The 21,861-nt window shown below is 35.9% G+C and overlaps 1 protein-coding gene across 1 annotated transcript in view; it reads right to left on the bottom strand.

The window, feature by feature from the left end:
- Positions 1 to 11,669: 11,669 nt before the first annotated feature.
- The window catches only part of LOC104981744 (dihydropyrimidine dehydrogenase [NADP(+)]-like), a 403,416-nt gene continuing 393,224 nt past the window's right edge, over positions 11,670 to 21,861 (bottom strand). Inside the window, exon 11 of the mRNA XM_010831007.1 lies at positions 11,670 to 13,104. Within this exon, the coding sequence (XP_010829309.1) occupies positions 12,874 to 13,104 (231 nt within the window). The 3' untranslated portion in view covers positions 11,670 to 12,873. The remainder of the gene's footprint in view (positions 13,105 to 21,861) is intronic.

Genomic DNA, 21,861 nt, shown 5'->3' with positions numbered 1-21,861 from the left:
CTGCTGCTAAGTTGCTTCGCTTAGGTCTGACTCTGTGCGACCCCATAGACGGCAGCCCACCAGGCTCCCCCGTTCCTGGGATTCTCCAGGCAAGAACACTGGAGTGGGTTGCCATTTCCTTCTCCAATGCGTGAAAGTGAAAAGTGAAAGTGAAGTTGTTCAGTCGTGTCCAACTCTTAGCGATCCCTTGGAGTGCAGCCCACCAGGCTCCTCCGTCCATGGGACTCTCCAGGCAAGAGTACTGGAATGGGGTGCCATTGCCTTCTCTGAATTTATCTGTCTAAAATAGGTATATTGTTATTTTTATTTTGTGCTTTCAGCCAAGAACACAAATGCAAAGTAATTAACAATAATCTGTAATATGAAATATATATTACTAAGATAATTAGCGTAAAATCTACATCATTCCTAAATTTTTAATTTGACTAAATTTTGTATCTTGATTTTACATCATAGCAGCTTACTATATTTTAACACTTCACATGAATATCAGGTTTAAGAATAAACTTGTAGTGTACCATGAACTAACTAGTATTTAAAAGGCAAATATAATAGGCTATATCAAAAAAGCTCTTGACATGTATTACAGTCACTATATGCTGAATACCATTTTCCTACATTTGAAGATTTCTGTTCTCTGAAACAATTTTGTTATTTTTCCATTTTCTCCCTTCTTTTCCCAGCAAAACTTGTTACATGCCGCTGCTCTACTTCTTGTGTGTAATCTTTGATTTGATGGAAAAGTACTGATTTATCCACCGTCTCCCTGTAAGAATGCATATGATATCAACCAGTAGTGAAACCTGGAAAATAAAGATAAGGGAAGGCTCTGAACAGAGCTGTTCACTGGGGAAACAAACCTATTCCTATGCAGTTATTAGAGGGAAGTAAAATAATTGCAGAAATATCATGTTATGCTTCCAATGGATGTCCAAAGCAGTTGTAAGTGATGTGATGTTGATTCCAAATCACTTTCAACACTGTTATCAGTTTGACCTCCTTCCTCATCACCTCCACCCCTTTACAGTAATTCCAAAGAAAAACTATGCAAAGACTCCATTATTTTGGATGGTTATTATGCAGAAATGCCAGTACGTGCTTTAAATTCTACCACTTTATCCTCACTCTTCACAGTATATTCTATCATAAAAAGATAATAAATGTTTCAGTGAGAAAAAAAAATCTGATAATTAGGGCAATTTTTAAGACAGTATGTACAGTTTTACTATTGGTTTTCTGAGAATGCTACTTTTCTAAAACAGGGTTAAAAGCAAGACAATGTACAGGGACTGAAAAGGGATTTATTCTCATCACTGGGCCAACAATACAAAGGGTATATCAATGTTTTATTTCTCAGGATAATGGAAAGGTAGTATCAGGAACTACATGCATTAGTAAAACTGGGGGAGGTGCAGAATCACAGACTAAAACTGTCTTGATGCCCATGTCCTCCTAAAATATTTACCATCTAAAGATAAGCATAAGAAAGGCTGACACTTTTTCCTGTTCATAATATGACAGATTCTTCTTGATTTCCAGAAGAAATGCCACATGTCCTCTTTATTCATACTTTTAAGAAACTGTCATCTAAGCTATAAGTTATAATAGTCTTTATTCATTAATCCAACCAATGAATAACCACTATTCTAGACACTAGGTTATGAAAGTGAAAAGACAAATGATATATAATGATACCTACTGTCTCTTTTCAATCTGAAACGTCTTAGTTCTAGTCCTATTTCCAGCTGTTGAATGGATTAGCAAATCCAAATGAAACACATCACCATTTCCCTCGGATCTATTTGCTCTACCTGCTGCATTCATGAGTTCTTCAGGCATTATATGGACATATCTGATTATATCCAGTTAGATCCCATGCTAGATTCTCCATATTCCACCTCTTTATCAAACAGATGACCAAATCATTAATGTCTATGTAAAAAATACGTCTGGATTCTGGATGTTCTTCAGTAGTGCTATGTCCTTTAACTTAACTTAAGCCTTAAGCAGTAACCATGCAAATTGACAGTCTTTTAACTGGTTTCATCAATACTATTCTGTCTTAATCCAAAGCCATCTTTATCACTATCACTGCCACCTTGGAGAAGCATGTTTATTTCACACTCCTGATGCTTCTTTTCATGTGGGGGAACGAATATTGGTATAATACTTGTGGTGTCACTCTGTATCTCACCTATCTTTAAAAAGCTGCAATCGGTAATTATAATTAGCAGATATGAAAGAAGAAATTAGGCTTGTGTGGCATCACCAATGCAACGAACCTGAACTTGGGCAAACTCCAGGAGATGGTGAGGAACAGGGAGGCGTGGCACACTCCAATCCATGGGGCTGCAAAGAGCGACTGGGTGACTGAACAACAACAGCACACCCTTGCCAAGAGTATAGCTTGACAGCTAGCTGCCCAGTTGAGGGTGCCTCCCTTCCTTTAAACTAAAAATCTTCCTGCTTCAGCTTCCCAACAGGGAACCTGCATTGTTGGATCACACCTGTGACTGGTGAGTAACTTACCTACTTCAGGCATCTAATAGCAGGAAACACATTTGTCTTCTGATATGAAGCACCTCAAGGGTGACTTCATGGTTTCCCAACTATTTGAAGAATATTATAAATGGTTCAAACCCAAGTAGAGAGAAGGAAGATCCAGCACCTACCAGAATTGCTACATTAACATAAAGATCTCTCCAATATTTGAGCCTCCTCATTTATCAGTTGGGTGTGTATAGGACAAAATTCACAACCCCTGGGTTAGCATGTAAGTCTCCTAATTTCACCTAAATTTGTAGACAAATTTCCTCCAATCTTACCGCTATCCACTTCCCACCTTATCTTAACATGCAGCATGTGCTCCAGCTAAACAGAATTTCTCACTGCTGTCTGGTCACCTGAGGCCGTTTATCAGCTTGCACCTTGTGTATGATATTCCCTCTAACAGAGAAAATCCTTGTTGTTGTTCAGTCACTAAGTCGTGTCCAACTCTTTGCAACCCCATGACTGAAGCACACCAGGCTATCCTGTCCTTCACCATCTCCTGGAGCTTGCTCAAACTCATGTCCATTGAGTCGGTGATGCTATCTAACCACCTCGTCCTCTGTTGTCCCCTTCTCCTCCTGTGTTCAATCTTTCCCAGCATCAGGGTCTTTTCTAATGAGTCAGCTCTTTGCATCAGGTGGCCAAAGTATTAGAGCTCCAGCTTCACCATCAGTCCTTCCAATGAATATTCATTGGAATATTCAATATTTCCTTTAAGATTGACTAGTTTGATATCCTTGCTGTCTAAGGAACTCTCAAGAGTCTCCTCCAACACCACAGTTCAAAAAGCATCAATTCTTCAACGGTCAACCTTCTTTATGGTCCAAAGCTCACATTCATACATGACTACTGGAAAAAACATAGCTTTGACTAAAAGGACCTTTGTTGGTAAAGTAATCTCTCTACTTTCTAATACACTGTCTAGGTTTGTCATGGCTTTTCTTCCAAGGAGCAAGCATCTTTTAATTTCATGGCTTCAGTTATCATGTGCAGTGATTTTGGAGCCCAAGAAAATAAAGTCTGTCACTCTTTCCATTGTCTGCCCATCTATTTGCCATGAAGTGATGGGACCAGGTGCCATGATCTTTGCTTTTTGAATGCTGAGTTTTAAGGCAGCTTTTTCACTCTCCTCTTTCACTTTCATCAAGAGGCTCTTTAGTTCCTCTTCGCTTTCTGCCATAAGGATGGTGTCATCTGCATATCTGAGGTTATTGATATTTCTCCCAGCAATCTTGATTCCAGTTTGTGCTTCATCCAGCCTGGCATTTCACATGATGTACTCTGCATATAAGTTAAATAAGCAGGGTGACAATATACAGCCTTGACATACTCCTTTCCCAATTTGGAACCAGTCTGTTGTTCCATGTCCGATTCTAACCTGTGCTTCTTAACCTGCATACAGGTTTCTCAGGAGGCAGATAAGGTAGTCTGGTATTCCATCTCTTGAAGAATTTTCCACCATTTGTTTTGATTCACAGAGTCAAAGCCTTTAGTATACTCAATGAAGCACACAATGAAGTAGAAGTCAATAGTCAATGAAGCAGAAGTAGAAATTTTTCTGGAATTCTCTTGCTTTTTCTATAATCTAACAGATGTTGGCAATTTGATTTGGTTCCTCTGCCTTTTCTAAATCCAGCTTGAACATCTGCAAGTTCTTGGTTACATGTTGAAGCCTATCTTGGAGAATTTTGAGCACTGCTTTGCTAGCATATGAGATGAGTGGAATTGTGCGGTAGTTTGAACATTCTTTGGTGTTGTCTTTCTTTGGGATTGAAATGAAAGCTGACCTTTTCCAGTCCTGAGGCCATTGCTGAGTTTTCCAAATTTGCTGACATATTGAGTGCAGAGCTTTCATAGCATCATCTTTTCAGGCTTGAGCAGGAGAAACTCCTACTCAAGCCCTACAATCCAAACCAAATATCACTTCAGATTAGCACATTATGCTACAGTGCATGTATTATTTACATGCCTGTTTCTCTCATTAGCCTATGTGAATCCCTGAAAGGCCAAGACTCCCTTTTACTTATATTTGTATTCTTAGTGCCTGGACAGTCCCTATAACATATTTGGGTATTAAAAAGTTATTCATTGAATGAAAAATAATGAGAGAATAAATAATAGAAATCATAAAATAAAAAGTTAAATTTTGGACATAAAAGTGAAATATTCAGACTTTCATGTATAATGAGAAAGAACACGCATGAAATAAGTAGGATGACAACTTTCTAAAGACATGGTATTTTTTTAATATAGCTTTTAAAAATGACTGTAAAATGACGACTTAATCTAACAATGTGGTGTTGAGCAAGTTGCATAATCTCCCCCTGGCTCTCTCCCTTCCACCCCCATTCCACATGGAAACTCCTACACATCACTCAGCCTTCAATTTACAACCCACTTCCTCCAGGAGGCTTCTCTGAACCTTCAGATTGTTCTCTCTCTGCTTCCTGAGGACTCTAAACTTCTCCCAGCACAATTTATTATGAATGTGAGTCTTGCCTGGTTAAACTGCATTCCTGGATGCCAAGTTTGCATGTGCCTGTTCTCCACTTTATCCTGAGAACACACTCAGTGTCTGGAACAGCAGACCATCAGAAACTATTAGCTAAACAAATAAACTTGTGAAATTAGGAGTCTAGAGTATGTTATCTCTTAAGTCCCTTCTAGCAGTCTTCCTGGTGGCTCAGTGGAAAAGAATCTGCCTGCAATGCAGATATGGGTTCCATCTCTGGGTTGAGAAGACCCACTAGAAAAGGAAAGGGCAACTCACTCCAGCATTCTTGCCTGGAAAATCCCATGGACAGAGGAGCTCCGTGGGGTTGCAAAAGAGTCAGACAAGACTTAGACACTAAACAAAAACAGTAAGTCCCTTCCACAACATTTGCAAATATAAGTAAGGAAAACATCAGTGCTAGTAGCTATATTGTGATGTATGCCTGCTACTTTATTTTTCAATTCTATCTATCCATCCCTAGTCATATTAATCATCAGTGAGGCCCTTCCTCTAACATTTCTGCCATCAGTCAAAAAGTTCTCCTAGCTGGCATTAAAGTACAATATTCCTTAATCTGTAATTTGAAACTATATTGTAAACATTTCTGTTTATAGAAACGTATACAATAGGGAAAATCTGATCAATTATGACATATTCTCAACTTGGTATTCCATTCCATCCCTCTCCTGTTTATTTTTGGTAAGGAAGAAAAGGAATTCTGAAAGTTAAAAGCCACAAAAAGTGACAATTATTCAAAGCAAAGTTTGCTGAATTTCTAAGTGCCATCAGTGGCTTCTGAAGGAGCTGTTTTATTGTTTGAAAGATGAAACATGCTTGTTAAAAAGGGCGGGTTATTAAAATGCCCTAGTGTTCCACTTCCATTAGCAAAGTAGCATATAAATAACATTTTAATAAGAAAAAAAGCAAATTAAACATACTGATGCCATTTCTTTTCAAGCGCAGATAAGTATGACTATTGGGCACTTGACTCATGTACTGCTCAATTTAAAATATTTTTCTAGGTTTTTCTCAACACCTAAAATAATGGAGGAAAAATGGGCCCTTTTGAAAAATTCCTGAATATCTGCATTGTCATGGATTCATGCACACTATTTCTTACATACCTAGCCTTTTCAAGCTCTGGCTTAGGCCAGAATAAGGCAAATTAACCTATGGACTGCTCCTTTTTTCAGGATGACAGCAAGTGAATCAAACTATACTTGAAACTAGTATTGGCAGAATCTTTTATTTACTTTTCATGAGGTTTTGAAAACACTTTCTGAGGGCCTTCTAATAAGAGGAGCTGGTAAGTCACTTTATAGCCTCCCCACCATCCTGCCAGTCCCTCCCCGCACCCTACCCACCCCCCACCCACAAAAAAATAAATAACACTTCCTTATGGAACTAATTGCTATTAATGCTATGAAGGCAGCTGTTTTCTGAGGGGTCCATTAAAGGTTCAGAAAGCGCTGGGCTTTGTATTTCCTTGTTGTCTCTAGTGAAATGAGCAGGAAGAAAACGTAGCCTCTGGGTGAAGTACACAAACTCCTTTCCTAGAAGCACCACACTCTATGCCCGGAGAGCTCAGTCACCTCGTCACTTGCTAGCCTGAGCAGGCTGTGCAGCGTTCTCCTGAATGGGTATTACTGCCGCCATTCCTCCTATCTTCTTCCGAAAACAAAGGTTTTTAATCTTAGTTATCTAATCCCATAATTTTCAAGTGCTTAAAGGCTCCAATTTAGCAACATCAACAGTGCTTCTCTCTTTCCTTTTTCACATAAACATGAGCAATCATACAAAACAAAAATTTGGCCCAGATTTTACCTCGGATGTTCAAGAGGAGAAAACAAAGATATTAAACATATCCTCTGTTCTTTAAATATCTGATTTATGGAAAACCCAAAATGCAGATTTCTACCTACTAAAATTAGTTGAAAGAAAATCCCTCTCAATGGTATAAAAATCATCAGAATTGATAATAAAACATTTTGAAAACATATGATACAGTTACAAACTGTGTACTTTTTTCTGCAAAGTAAAAATAATGAAATAAAACATTTTCTCCTTTAAAAATTCATAATTTGTAAGGGCATCTGTTTTACTCATTTACAAAAGACATGTGGACAGAGCCTGAAAGGCCCCAGATGAACTCCTAATTCTCAATGCTTTTATTCCTAGATAAGATTCATACCATCATAAGGGTGTACTATAACTCAACTGTAACTCAATTTAATTATCAAAGTGTGATTTTGTTACACAAGGATGGTAACATCTGCAATGTAAGAGATGCTCACTATTGAACTGAACTGAACTGAACTATGTGCTAGACATATATCTAAGTGCCTTACATATATTATTAATTTATTTATTCTTAAAATAACACTAGAAGGTAGATACTGTAATTTTCCTTCTTAAAAGATCAAGACCATGAAGTACAAAGAGACTAAGGGAGCCAGATTTCCAGCTGGGCAGCCTGGCTCTCAAGCCCCCGCTCTAAGCTGCTACACCAGACGGACTCTAATTAGTGTCATATTTATTGGATTATAAAGAATTCAACAATTTATGCCAAAACAAGGGAAAAATCAATAGCAAAGAAAAAACAGAATAACTTTTCTAACATTTATGTTTTCTAAGAAAAATAAATCAAATAAACCCCACAGCAGGAAAAATATAACAACTAGGTATAATAAAACTGGAAAAGACTTTGAGGCTGGGAAAGATTGAAGGCAAAAGGAGAAGAGCGTGGCAGCAAATTAAGTGGTTAGATAGCATCACCAACTCAATGGACATGAAATTGAGCAAACTCTAGGAGACAGTGAAGGACAGAGGAGCTTGGCATGCGGCAGCCGGTGAGATCGCAAAGAGTTGGACTTAACAAAGTGTCACAAGAGACTGAGCGACAACAACAAATAAAGAAATTAAAATTTTAACAAGAATCAAGTCAAATCAAATGCACAAATATAAACGAAGCATCTACCATGGCTATTATTGGGACTACAATGTACTGTAAAGATACATTCTCTGTCCTTTGGGGGTTTACAATCTAACTAGAAGATACATTATAACAGGTTCGGAAACATCAAAGCATATGGGTCTTTTCAAAGTAGACATTTCAAAGGAATGAGAGGATGACTTGGTGCAGTGTGTGAGAGAGGCACCGAGGTCATGGCATAGTTGAAAGTGCCTTCCTTCAGTTGTCAAAAAGCAGACAAAACTGTATCATCTACACCTCCTAGGAAAGTGCAAACAAGGACATATGTTATCACCTCCCCTGAAAAAATGAAGCTGTGAGGTCAGTAAAAATGGTAACAGATTCTCCTTATCAATTCCAAACTAACAGTAGAGATATGCACATTCTTTTCATAACTGGTAGTTTGGTTCCAAGCAGAAAGAAAAGGGAATAAAATAAGGAAAAAAGTCTCTTAAACTTGACACTGCTCTAACAAAAAGAGGGAAAATTCAACTCCAAACACTGATGTTGGTGTTTACCAGAAGAAAAGACTTCTTATATTATGAAACATATGCTTTTACAATAAATAAATACATGTTTTAAAATTTCCAGTGAAGGGCAATATTTGTGGAGTAGAAATGCTAGTTAGAGGTGAAAGTGAAGTCGCTCAGTCGTGTCTGACTCTTTGGGATCCCATGGACTGTAGGCTACCCGGCTTCTCTGTCCATGGTATTTTCCAGGCAAGAGTACTGGAGTGGGTTGCCAGTTAGAGGTAGCCTGTGCTTAATTTCCCGAGAGCCTTTAAAATCAGACTTGAATACTAAAATCCAAATTAAATATGATTTGGGATCTTACATTCTTAGAGGAAATGGATGAGAATTTTGAAAAGGTGGAACCACCTTGAGTTTTTCATAGGAAAGATATTAAATAAGGCTAAGAATTTATCATCCCTATCAAATTAGAAATTGGACACCATACTACCTTTAGAATTTGTAACAGTAGTTAATGAAGGATTCAATTAAATTGTGCTTATAATAAGCACACATAAATTTCATGCACAGGGATGTGGAATATGTAGTCTTTTGTTCTTATTTTCTACTCACTGCTATAATCCAAAAAAAAAAAAAAGAGAGAGAAATAAAACAGAATTAAGTAAAATAATGATGATTACTTATAATTGTGATAAGCCTTGGAAAGAATGAAATAATTAGCAACTGTAATCTAAGGATATTACACAAATTTGTTTTATAAATTTGACACATTTTTCTTTTCTATAAGCTATTGAGGCAGTTACTATTTTTATGACATGAAATAAGTATTAGAGATACATTGGGTGCTTAATACTAAAGCTATTTTATATTCTCCATTGTGAAATGCATAAATTAAGGGACTTACAAAACAATGTAGTATATACGAAAAAATTAGACAAATAATTTCCTTCAAATTTCCCAATTTAGTTTACCTTTACCAACACCTATTATTGATATAATTGAGATACTACAATTTCATTTCACTATTTTCACTTAAAATATTATTGTAATCAGATAATGTGGAGAGAATAAATTATCACTGTACTGTCAAGTTTATTTCATTCCTTTAATTCTTCAGCATATATTTACATAATATATTCACCAAGGACTTTCCAAATTAACCACTACGTAATCCACCCTGTACTAGATACTAGGAGAAACAGTTCAATAGGGAACACTGGAAAGTAAAGCTAGGCACATAGTACATAAAATCATTTGTTGAAGTTCTCAGCCAGTCAGGAGGAGTTTCATCCTCTTGTATAGGGCAACACTGGTGACTTTAATGAAAAGCAAAATTGGAATTAGATATCTGAATCTGGGATATCATTTTTGAACTTTAGTGAGAAGAGAACTATTGTACCATTTCCAATAACAGCAAACTTGAGAGGCAATCAGTCTTAGGGCAACCTGATGAGGTGCTCCTTATTTTGTGCATATCTCTCTAAATGTATTCTAAACTTGATAAAACAAACTTTTTTGTTTGAAGGTCTGCCTCCGGCTCCAGTCTGTGAAGTTTTTAAGTTCAAGAAATGCCTCATTCATCTTTGTACCCTGCAGAATACATTTTGGTACCTGGCATTCACTAGAAACTCACTAAATGCTTGTTACATGCATGAGCATAAACAGAGGATGAAATACCTTCTGAGAAATGTAAAGTAGAGAAAGAGATTTTAGAGCCATTTTATACACAAGTGCAATAGTGCTTATTGTAAGCCTGGCTACCCCTTGCCACATAGAAGTTGTCCGTTAAATATTCTTAAAAGGAATTAATGTATGTATGGATAAATGAATGAATGAGTTCAGTAAAGAAATAAATATATTAAGAAAAGAGAAAATGGGCAAAGTCTGAACTTTTTAGAGGAAGAAAACAGTCAGTGACAGTGGAAAAGGAACAGTTAAAAGAAAAAGAAAAAAATGGAGTGTCATAAACAATAATAATGTGTTACAGTTTCAATTCCAAAGCACTTTCACATTATTTTATTTTAATTCTGATAACCATCCTGAGAGGTAGAAAGAGTATGTATTATTATCCATGTTTTGTTACAGAGGAAGAAGCTGAGGCTCAGAAAGGTTAAGTGACGCGGAAGAGTTTTTCAAACACAACTGTCAGATGCAGAAAATAGAATAAGGAGTGAAAAGATTACCCCGAGTTTTGTGTGCAGTTCGCTGGAGTCTGTACAAAGAGAGCTTGGGAAGGAGCGAAGAAGAAGGGTAGAAAAGCAGATTGATGATTTAAGAAAGAGGTTATAAGTAAATATATTGAAGTATATCATACTACATATGCAATAATCACAAAAATATCACACATAAATCACATCACAGGAGTATTGAGCTAGTATTCAGGGCAGAAGAGACACGAACAGCTTCTCTTCTTACCCAAACTGACAACTTGCTTTCTACAATCTGATTTTCACTCTATCTGGTAACATGAGCAAGTGAAAGTTTTCTTTGAAAGTATTGTTTCAAGATTTTAAATACTGCTTGGGTAAGATCTTCTTGATCAACTTTTCACAAATGATGTTTCTCTCTACCATTTTTAAATGTTTTCCATTCAAAAAACAGTATTGAATATATTTAGAAAGCAGCAGAGATGTGAATGCTATTTAACATTGCAGCTCTTCCAGCTCCCCTCTAACTGGAAAGTAGCTCTCATTAATGTCAACGTTGAAGGTCCACGTAAAGCAATTAGTTCTATTTGAGGAAAATTTTCTCAAGCAGTTTGTTTTTCAAGTCAGGAGGAGGGGGAAAAAAAAGGGAAAGGGAGGGTCTGATCATTTTCCCTTGATTTCTCTAATGTATACAGGGTGAAACATATAGAGCCCTGGAAGAAACATACACAAGTAAATTTTGGAACAAAATTCACAAATAAATTTTATAATGATTTAGTCAAATAAACACGAGTAAATCAGGTTTTCTTTTCTTCTACTCAATATTTTAAATATTAAGATAAATCTTTCACTCTTTACACACATACCAACATAAGCTTTGGAAAGCTGTATTCTATGATTTTCTGAGTCACATCTACTTAAGTTTGCTAGGGAAAAGATATATTTTCCTTAATATTAGAGTTGTCAGTTGTGGAACATAAATTTAAATGGTAAGATAAATTGTTTTTTGATAGACAAAAAATCAACAAAATTGCAAGTTAAGTGATTCACATTTTTACTCAGTTTTCAGTCATATACAGAGCGGTAAGAACATTATGATCTTTTTGTAGATAACAGAATACAGTTTATATGTTGCTCTCTTTTTCCTTCCTGAACTCATCAATGAATAACAAAGCACACTGTGACTATGTCTGCATATCACATAAATGTCTAGATGAAAAGTGACAAATTCAGGCCATCATCCAACTATTTGAAAACATTTATCTTGATGACATTAAACATCTGGATGTTTCCAAATACCAAGATGTTTCATGTCCTACAGATAAAATATCCTGATGAGTGCTTAAACATTTTACTTATCTATTGGATAAAAATGCACATTTGCAAGCATTATCTTTTTCTGTTTCAGACACAAAATGTAATTTTAGCATGCATACTGTAGGAAGCTCTAGGAATCATCAGGTTTAGAAATTTTACTTACTCTTTTTCCTAATGAATCTTGAAATTAGAGAAACATCTTTATTTTCTTTTTAGTTAATAAAATAGATGTCATTTTGACAGTGTGCAGTAAAAAGTAAAAGATTTGCAAAATGAAGGGTACGGAGGAACCTAAGCCTTTATGTAAAGTGGCCCACAAAAACACTGTGCGTGAGGAAAACAACACAAACTGGTCTTAGTTGATTGGCTTATTATTCAGTTGGGATGTTATCTATTTCTTCTTCTCACATCTTGTTCAAAGCATTTTGTTCTTAGCATGTCCATTTATGCCAGTTAGATGAAATGACAGAAGTTCAGACTTCCTAATTTGACAATTTTGATGTTTCTAGTGATAATTTGGTATGCGAATAATAGTAAACATGAATTCTATTTTTGACTATTCATTAGATCTTAACTTGCTTGAATCACTGAAGATTGGCTATTACAAGTTCTCTGCCACATTTTCTAACTCTAGGTCTAATTGAACAAAAAGCTGATTTTTATAGAGGAAACAAGACAAACATTGTTACAAAGCAGGATATGTATTTTGACTATAAGCTTAAAAGAAAGATTAATGTTGTTTTCAATTCCCAGTACTTTAAATATAATTCTGTATAAGTATTAAATACCATTTCTAAGTCTTACAAATCAAGATTTCTTGCATTCCATACTAGAAGAAGGAAATGAATGTTCAAGTGAAAAACAATTCCCTGAAAGCTGGAAACCATTACGGCAGTAAAATAACAGACAATTGCATAACACATTTCAGCTCCCAAGCACTCTACCTTTAGGATCACTCAGAACTGAGCCAAAGGCACTGATGACCACATCGGCTTTCAGAGAGACTATCTGATCTTCATCTTCATTCCATTTTCCAGTTTCATCTTGCTCTGTCCGAACAAATTGCATGGCAACAATTCTCCCACCTTTTACTATAACCTTCCGTGGAGACAAGAAAGGCAAAAATTCACATTTTTCTTCTCTAGCAAGCTCCATCTAAAATGAAACAGAACACAGAAAAACTTGAAAATGTTTCTTCTTGATTTAATATTGATTTTTAATTCAATTATTCATACTAAAGCTTATAATGTTTAAATCAACATGAAGGTTTTTCTTTCACCAAAGCTGAGATTCAGTTATCAGCTGTTCACATTTTGTAAATCACTGACACAGGAAGTCTTGCATTGAAGCTGTCATGTGGAATTTTATAGATCATGGCGAGCGTGCGTGCATGCTAAGTCGCTTCAGTCATGTCTGACTCTGTGCTACCCTATGGACTTTTGCTCTCCAGGTTCCTCTGTCCATGAGGTTCTCTAGGCAAGAATACTGGAGTGGGTTGCCATGCCCTCCTCCAGGAGATCTTCCAGACCCAGAGACTAAACCTGTGTCTCTTGTCTCCTGAACTGGCAGGTGAGTTCTTTACCACTAGTGCCATCTGGTAAGTCCAGATCATGACATCACAAGCTATTTCTGAAGTTTTAGGTAGTGCCTGCCCTATGGCTGGCAGTGTGTGAGGTTTCTCACTATAATAGCGTGGTCTCCTTATGCTTTTATTTCTGTAGGTTAAGTTCTCTTTTTAATCATCCCTTTTATGAAAATAAATTCTGATTATCACCAGGCTGCATATATCTAAACTAGAAAAAAGTCCATGAAGTGGGTGAGCAAGTCTGTGGAAGTAACTGATTAGAATGGTAGGAAAGAGAAAAGATTAGAGAAATTCTGTAGAACCAAGAAACAAGTAACATTTATTTTTACTTTCGGAAAAAAAAATGAAAATTTCAAGAAAGAGAAACAAACATATTCCTCTTGACAAATTCCCAGTTATTCCACTTATCTGACATAATTTATTCTGCCATAAAATTGGACACTCTAGTTTTTGCTTTCCTGCCCATAATGGGATGTCTATTAAAATAGAATGTTAAGATTTATTTATTCACTTCTTTTTCCACTTACTGTTTTGGGTGCCAGGCCTTTGTTAATGTGATCCTAACCCGTATGTTGACTAGTCTTTTGCAGGAAATGTAAAAACATCCCACAGAAGAGGTTGTGAGTGTGTCTAGTCTCATTCTTTCCCTACCCGATGGAAGAAAGATAGATTCTCAGTTGACGAGTGAGGCTGAGAAAGTTGAATGTGTAAGGCTTCTAACCAGGAATTATCTGGGCTACAACAAAATGAAAAAACTGAGACAAAAAGTAGCTTGCTCAATGTTTCGATGAAGCCATGGACCCATCTCTCAGCACTCCATCCACGAGTGGTGGTTCCATCTTTGCAGTACATCAGAATCACCTTAGAGGACCTGATAAAACCCTGCACAGGCTTACCCCCAGTTCTGTAGCACTGAATGAGGCCTGAGATTTGCATTTCTAACAAATTGCTAGGTGATGCTTTGCTGCTGTTCCAGAAGTGACACTTTGTGAACCACGTCAGTTTAGACTATAGCTGCCTATCTCTGAACGTCGATTGATCTATACCATGAATTGTCAGTGAGATTAGTATCACCCATAAGGGAGTGAAATTTATTTTCCTCAGAGAAGAAAAATTCTTACATAACATAATAGCATAGAGTCACAGCATATAAACAGATACACAGAATATTTATGGTATGAACATTACAATGTCATAAAAATCTAAAAATATCTAAACTCCTTCAAGGGATGATGATTTTTTTTTAATTTGAAAAACACATTATTACATATTGGAATGAAGCTATTTCAGTCTATGTCTTAATTAAGATGTTTTTTGAAAACTGGTTTTGAAGGCTTGAAAACAGCTCCATAAACTACTGTCACATAACTTTTTCCTTTTCATTATAAAATTAAGAGATTAGCAATAGCAAAAACAATAAATAAGTGGGTATTGTGGGTGGTAAATATACAAGCCAGTGGCTCTCAAACTGCTCATGGTTTATAAGGGAGAGAGAAGTAAGTGGGATTGAATCAGTTTGAAACCTACTTCCACTGCTTATTTGGGATAGTTGCTAAATCGCTTTGACCTTACATTTAAAAAGGGGATAACAATACCTAGCTACATTAATTGGTATGTGGTGTTGCTTAAGGCAATTCAGAAATGTAAAACACCTGAAGCAAGCTTAACTTGTACAGGTGAAATAAATGCAATTTATTTGAAGTTGTCTTTTTCTGAATTCACTTTTCCTCCAAATCATTCTTCAACCTACTCAGTAACACTTAGCAGTAAGATTACGACTCCAACATCAAGGTAACTCAACAGCAAAGGTAAGGAATAAAAAAAAAAGGAAAAGCCAAAAAAACGTATACTCCTCTTTAACATTCTACAAAACAAAAAGGTGTGATGTCTGGAAAGCAAAATATTCCGTAAATACTTCAAATTAAAAGATAAATATAGTTGCATAGAATGCTACGCTTTCTGTACCACTTTAGTCTCCTTTGCATAAGGGAGTGTCTTATAGCTCACCAACATAAACCAGTTTATTGTGTTTCAAAAATGTCAAGTGATGCTAATTTTAATGATAATGGCAAACCTGACTGGAGAGCAGTGCCAAATCATTATGGTTTAAGTAAATCAATATATGATGTGTATTTATAATAGTACTCTTTTCTGTGGAGGGCAAAAATAAATTCCCAAACTAAGGGTGCACATACTGGGAGCACGTCTCAGACTCTAGGGTGTGTTTCACACCTTTCTACTCTTCTCTATGAATACTTAAATAGTACATGTTATTATATGTAGATAACCTTATATACTTTTTACCAAATTTGGCCTTTAACTTAGAATGAGTTATTGAACACTGCAAACAAATCAAAACTTTTAAGAATTTGCAATAAGATTAAGGTTGAATAAGATTTAGTGGTACTCTTGCATGGCTTTTGAGTAAACCTTATAGCCTAAAAACTATGTACAATTATAAACAGGAAGAAACTGCATTTTAATATGTCCTCAACTCACATAATAACTTTTCATATGCACCAGGGTTCATAACTTGTATTCAAATATTCAGTATTTGTGCCAGCTATCTGACTGTGCACAAAAGTCAGAAGGTATACACACTGGCCCCCAAACAGACTATTCCAAAATTCTGCTTTTGAAACTTACAATGTTATTTAGTCTCTCAAACATTTAAGATTTGAGCAGCAGACATAAATCACACTCTGTCCTGCTATCTTGCTATTCAGTTCAGTCGCTCAGTTGTGTCTGTCTTTGCGACCCCATGAACCACAGCACGTCAGGCCTGCCTATGCATTACCAACTCCCGGAGTCCACCCAAACCCACGTCCATTAATTGAGCGATGCCATCCAACCATCTCATCCTCTGTCATCCCCTTTTCCTCCTGTCCTCAATCTTTCCCAGCATCAGGGTCTTTTCCAATGAGTCCGCTCTTCACATCAGGTGGCCAAAGTACTGGAGTTTCAGCTTCAACATCAGTCCTTCCAATGAACATCCAGGACTGATCTCCTTTAGGATGGACTGGTTGGATATCCTTATAGTCCAAGGGACTCTCAAGAGTCTTCTCCAACACCACAGTTCAAAAGCATCAATTCATCTGCGCTCAGCTTTCTTTATAGTCCAACTCTCACATCCATACATGACCACTGGAAAAACCATAGCCTTGACTAAATGGACCTATTAGATACCTGGATTTTCCATTTTACATAAAAGAGAATAACTTTTAAAGAAAAGATAGAAAGACATGACTTGAATATATATAATTATTTGGAAAGTATTGATATTATATTGAAAAAAGAACTGAGATAATAAGATTTACTGTAGTCAATAGGGAAATATTAGGAAAATGAAAAATTCAAAGTAAGCGAAGCCATATGTTAAGTGAAATACCCTATGACTTATTTGTGGAAAACAAAGGAATTTATTTCCATTACTATGAAATCTATCTGAAAATACAAAAGTAATAATAATAATAAATACTTATATATTTATTTTTAAGTTCTTAAGACATAATTGATTTTAATTTTCACAAAGGAGATATAACATTTATATATTAGTTGCTTATTTTAAGTATTTAGTTTCAAATTTTTCTCTCTGTTGCAGCTCTAAAAGCCAAAAACACAGTGGGTACCATCATGATTTACAGATTGATCACACAGCCTCAGTGATTCTCTTGCTTGCTATCCCCGTAAACAAACAATTGTGGGAATAAGTATTATTTCCTTCCTACAGAAGAGAAACTGATACTCAGAGAAACCAAAGGAATATTAAGAAATGACAAAAAAAAAAAATTATGCTATGGCTAAATCAAAGCCCTGTGGTATTCAATTTTATTCAAAGACAGAAATTCTAGTATATTTTAAAGAATGAGACTTTGTATAGCTACATTTGTTGGATTTCAAAACAAGGCTAATTGGAACAGGAAAGAAAGGATCTGCTGCTGCTGCTGCTGCTAAGTCGCTTCAGTCGTGTCCGACTCTGTGCGACCCCATAGACGGCAGCCCACCAGGCTCCCCCGTCCCTGGGATTCTTCAGGCAAAAACACTAGAGTGGGCTGCCATTTCCTTCTCCAATGCATGAAAGTGAAAAGTGAAAATGAAGTCGCTCAGTCGTGTCCGACTCAGCAACTCCACGGATTGCAGCCCACCAGGCTCCTCTGCCCATGGGATTTTCCAGGCAAGAGTACTGGAGCGGGTTGCCATTGCCTTCTCCAGAAAGGATCTAGCCAAAGGCAAATTAAAGGTAAGGGTTAGGCTGGATAAAGGCTGTCCTCAGTGGAAAGAGGAAATCCAAGCTTCCTGGTCTCAGTAAGTTTAGAGGTATAATCACAAAATACAGGAACCAGGTGATGGACTTAGGAACTCAATATTGTAGATTAGTTAATGGAGACTCCTTGAATACAAAGGAAGGGTAAGTTTAGAACAAAGAAGTACTACTTCATAAAGCAAACAGTAGAGACATAGAACACATTATCTAAAGATAGAAAATTAAAATAGAATTTAAATTTATTTATTTGTTAGACAATAAACTGGTACAAAGACAATATCTTACTTAACTTTCTATCCTCAATATCCAGCTGTGACATTCGAATATTTAAGAAATGATGAGCATAAGAAAATGAACATTTGGACAGATGCCTGGCAAATCAGGATATATTCTAGCCAATATGCCACATGAAAGGTTATCCGGTGGATTTCAGCCATATAAGTATCTAATAAAATGACTGGCACACAGTTGACACCGAATAACATTTTGTTTACCACAATGAATGATTAATATGAAAACCCCGAAGATATTCAAGCTAACAAAATGACAACTGACTCGTAGTAAATGGAGTCGACAATACTAAATATTCATCTTATAGCAAGGAACACTTAACATTTAGAAGACATGCTACCTGACCAGAGCATCCTATACTGTGAGTTTGAAATGAAAAAGCAAATGGTACTCCTTCTCAGTTGTCAGTTTCAGTGCCATATGTTTATGATGGACCAGAGTGACCAATGATCTAACTTTATGAAGTAGGTCTTAACATTTTGTTGTTCAAATGACTCAGGCTCCTGTGCTAATAACTGGTTCACAGATGTCAGTGTTAGTGCCTTTTAATACCTAATGTTTGCTTATGATCATTGTGTGTGTGCTCCATCACTCAGTCATGTCCGACTCTTCACAACCCCGTGGACTGTAGCCCACCAGGCTCCTCATCCATGGAATTTTTCAGACAAGCATACTGGAGTGGGTTGCCATTTCCTTCTCTAGGGGATCTTCCTGACCCAGGGATCGAAACTGTATCTCTTTCATCTCTTGCATTGCAGGTGGATTCTTGATCACTGAGCCATCAGGGAAACCCCAATGATCATTAATAATCAACAATTCAGTGAATTGAGTATATGGACATTTCTGTTCGTGACACATATATTTATTTATTTACTTGTTTGATAAGCCTATTCTCATGAGGAACAACTGGTACACCAAGCAAATATACACGTCTCCTGTCTTTTTCCCCACCAATAAATATTCAAGGGAATTAGATACAAAAGCATCCATAAGTTTCCATTTTTGAAGTTCAATAAATCGCTACTTTATTTTCATACTGTCTGAGGGGAAAAAAAAAAAACACTTCTTAGCTTTGATTTTTACCTCCATATTCGGGGAAGATATGTGGTTGATGCAGAGTGAAATAAAAATAGAGTGCTATAGCATGCAATAAAGATCATCATTTTAATGATTAACTTTATGTAATGTGATGATTTGGTCTGATTAATATTACAGGCATCGTACTGTGGAAATTATGAAACAACATAATTTACTATAATTAAAAGCATGATGTCAACTCATTTTTAGATTGCATATAGACAAAGTAAGCATAGGTTATAAGCCCTAATGAGCAGAACTCAAAACCAGCATACATTAAATTCTAATTGCCAAAGTTGGAGAAATGATGTGAAGAAACAATATTCTTTGTACAGATTATCGTCTAACAGCCAGACATTCAACAAGTGATCAGTTCTATCAATATATGAACATGAGGACCTCAGAGATGTTATTTCAAATCAAAATTGTTTGATAGTCTGTATTGGCCAGTGATAATCTTGGAAAATATTATCTTTTACTTCATCACTATTAAATTATTCATACTACATAATAAGAACACTATTGATGTATTAACTTGCCAACATTTATTAAGTCCTTATTATATACAAAAATGGTGCTACATGCTGTAGTTAATAAAATAATTCCTACTTTCAAAAATCTCAGAAAAAGAAACAAATATGCAATTATATTTTGTGATAACATATAAACACATTCTGTTTTAATGGCACATAAAAGGGTTATTTTAAACAGCAGTTGTGCAGGTCACAAAAGGGCTGCCTGAAAAATGTAAAATATAAACTAATCTTGAAAGATGAGTAGGAATTAGTTAGAAATTCTGGTATGAAACAGATTATCTTCCTTCGGTGAGAGAAGATGTAGGATGGCAAAAGAGTTTATCTCAAGAAAGAAAGCGACCTGGTCAAATCCCCTTGTAAACATGCTAATGGAAACAAGCTATCAATCAGCATTTGCAACTGGGAGAGCAGTTATCCTTGTAATGCTTTTGCCAAGGTATACCTGCTAGTCTAGGACTGCTAAGGTAAACAAAACCTGGGATTTATGCAGCATAGCTCTCTCTAAACAGTCATGTTAACTATGTGACTATCTGCGTATAAACTGGAGATATTTTATAGTTAAAACAACTTCGTTTTGTGTAAGTGATAGAGCTACTAATGTTACTTAGAGACTACGTTATTCTGGATCAAAGCATACCCTGATGCAACAAGATGGCAGTCTTGTACCTTTTCTTGTTTACCGCACACTTCATGTTTACTTGTATCCTTGAAATTATTAATAAAGCTGGATACAAGTTATAACTCTAATTCATGTGAGTTTGACTTCACAATCCAATCTTCTGGTTGTTTTGGTTACCAGGGAGACAAAGGAAGATAAAAGAGACAGTAAACTCTGAAAATCTACTCCTGATCACATCTCCTTTAATTTATTAAAAACAGCTTAATATATTTTGTACTTTTTGACTTATACAGACTCACAGTCTGTGGTGGAATGCAGAGCAATTGATGTGCTTACCAGTCTCTGGAATATACAAGCTAACTCTGCAATTATTCTTTTCTAGGCAAAAGTTTGCTGAAACCACAAGTTGAGGTTACTTTTTTTACTACTTCCTATGGTGTTACAAGTATTTGGCATCTTTTAACTGTAAGGTTTTAAAACGGAAGAATCTTGAACAGAAAGAAACATTTCTCCAATGAGAGTTGTACTACACATTGGATATAGTTGCCCCTTAACTATGCTGTGTCATGATGAAGCTACAAAAACCAGAGATGCAATGTGTGGCATAATTTAGAGGCTTAAAATGCCTTTGCACGGGTATTATGAAATACATCATTTTTAAAAGAAGAGAGTATTTTTAAACATTACTCATTTATGACTGACAAAATGTTCTTAAATCTGATGAGCTTTTATTAATCCTCATCTTAGATTTTGCTACAATCAAGCTGTTAGTGGGATATCTCACAAGATATTTGTTAGAATATTTGTTGGAATACAGTCAAGCTATTGTTGGAATGTCTCACTAGATTATCTTCTGTATTAGGTTGGTGCCTTTGTAATACCTTCTTCAATCTTGAAATGCCTCTTCGTACAAATTCTGTACAAATTTGGATCTTATGTCTTGTGCAACTTGCTAATCCTCTCTGGTTCTATATTTTTTACTGATTTTTAATTTTGATTTCATATATTGCTTGGTTGAATTTCTTTTTTTTTCTTTCTTTTTTTCTAAATTCATAGCTATCTTTTCAGAGTTTGAAGGCCAAGGAAAATTGACATTTTCAATCTACTTGCAATGCTAGGTTGATATTGTAATAAAATAAACTTTAAAAATTTAGATTAATATATATTGATAAATAATTGAATGAACTATTTATTCAAAAGCTATCAGAAGTAATTTTGAAGTATATATATGCATAAAATATAAATTACATATTTTAATAACTTTATATTCATTTAAAGTCTTCCTATAACGTTTTCAATGCCGCTAAAGTACTTTATGGAGAAGGAAATGGCAACCCACTCCAGTGTTCTTGCCTAGAGAATCCCAGGGATGGGAGCCTGGCGAGCCGCCGTCTATGGGGTCGCACAGAGTTGGACACGACTGACGTGACTTAGCAGCAGCAGCAAAGTACTTTATTCAACATGCTTCACTGATCTGTTGACTTGGACCAAGCACTATTCTACATTTTCAGTCAAACTCAAGTTGAATGAGCCAAACCAT

This window comes from Bison bison, unplaced genomic scaffold (assembly GCF_000754665.1).
Source record: "Bison bison bison isolate TAMUID 2011002044 unplaced genomic scaffold, Bison_UMD1.0 scf7180017864519, whole genome shotgun sequence".
Taxonomy (NCBI): domain Eukaryota; kingdom Metazoa; phylum Chordata; class Mammalia; order Artiodactyla; family Bovidae; genus Bison; species Bison bison.
The sequence above is the reverse complement of the archived record's forward strand: the minus strand, read 5'-3'. Positions and strand labels throughout refer to the sequence as shown.